Below are 1,454 nucleotides of genomic sequence, written 5' to 3'. Positions count from 1 at the left end.
GCTCTCCCTCCCTCCGTCCCTACAGCTCTCGCTCTCTCTCTCTCCCTCCCTCCCTCCCTCCCTCCCTCCCTCCCTCCCTCCCTCCCTACAGGGTTAATGCGTTCTACCAAGGCTGGAATGAAATATGATGTGATGGGGAGGAGGGTTACCACCACCTCCTACCCAAGGAGGGCTACCCCCTCATACCCAAGGAGGGTTACCGCCTCATACCCAATGAGGGCTACCACCTCATACCCAAGGAGGGTTACCACCTCATACCAAAGGAGGGCTACCACCTCATACCCAAGGAGGGCTACCACCACCTCATACCCAAGGAGGGTTACCACCTCATACCAAAGGAGGGCTACCACCTCATACCCAAGGAGGGCTACCACCTGATACTCAAGGAGGGTTACCACCACCTCCTACCCAAGGAGGGCTACCATCTCCTACCCAAGGAGGGTTACCACCACCTCCTACCCAAGGAGGGCTACCATCTCCTACCCAAGGAGGGCTACCACGACCTCCTACCCAAGGAGGGCTACCACCACCTCCTACCCAAGGAGGGTTACCACCACCTCCTACCCAAGGAGGGCTAACATCACCTCCTACCCAAGGAGGGCTACCACCACCTCATACCAAAGGAGGGCTACCACCTCATACCCAAGGAGGGCTACCACCTCATACCAAAGGAGGGCTACCACCTCATACCCAAGGAGGGCTACCACCTCATACCAAAGGAGGGCTACCACCTCATACCCAAGGAGGGCTACCACCTCATACCCAAGGAGGGTTACCACCTCATACCCAAGGAGGGTTACCACCTCATACCCAAGGAGGGCTACCACCTCATACCCAAGGAGGGTTACCACCTCATACCCAAGGAGGGCTACCACCTCATACCCAAGGAGGGTTACCACCTCATACCCAAGGAGGGCTACCACCTCATACCCAAGGAGGGCTACCACCTCATACCCAAGGAGGGTTACCACCTCATACCCAAGGAGGGTTACCACCTCATACCCAAGGAGGGCTACCACCTCATACCCAAGGAGGGCTACCACCTCATACCCAAGGAGGGTTACCACCACCTCCTACCCAAGGAGGGCTACCATATCCTACCCAAGGAGGGCTACCACCTCATACCAAAGGAGGGAATCATCTAGAAAAATCAACATATTTATTGGATTGTATATCAGAGAATGGTGGTAATCCAGCTGACTTCTGGTCCAATCCACCCCCTCATTACCCCAACAGGTTCTGACAGTCTCCCCAACAGGTTCTGACAGTCTCTGGTCCAATCCACCCCCTCATTACCCCAACAGGTTCTGACAGTCTCCCCAACAGGTTCTGACAGTCTCTGGTCCAATCCACCCCCTCATTACCCCAACAGGTTCTGACAGTCTCTGGTCCCATCCACCCCCTCATTACCCCAACAGGTTCTGACAGTCTCTGGTCCCGTCCACCCCCTCATT

The 1,454-nt window shown here is 56.0% G+C and overlaps 1 protein-coding gene across 1 annotated transcript in view; it reads left to right on the top strand.

The window, feature by feature from the left end:
• Positions 1-1,145, top strand: part of LOC115115822 (small proline-rich protein 3-like) — a 29,728-nt gene extending 28,583 nt beyond the window's left edge. Inside the window, exon 2 of the mRNA XM_065025043.1 lies at positions 597-1,145. Coding sequence (XP_064881115.1) covers positions 597-1,145 — 549 coding nt within the window. The remainder of the gene's footprint in view (positions 1-596) is intronic.
• Positions 1,146-1,454: the final 309 nt, after the last annotated feature.

Source organism: Oncorhynchus nerka, linkage group LG12 (assembly GCF_034236695.1).
Source record: "Oncorhynchus nerka isolate Pitt River linkage group LG12, Oner_Uvic_2.0, whole genome shotgun sequence".
In the NCBI taxonomy this organism is placed as follows: Eukaryota; Metazoa; Chordata; class Actinopteri; order Salmoniformes; family Salmonidae; genus Oncorhynchus; species Oncorhynchus nerka.
Note: the sequence above shows the minus strand (reverse complement) of the source record. Positions and strands in the feature narration are given on the sequence as shown.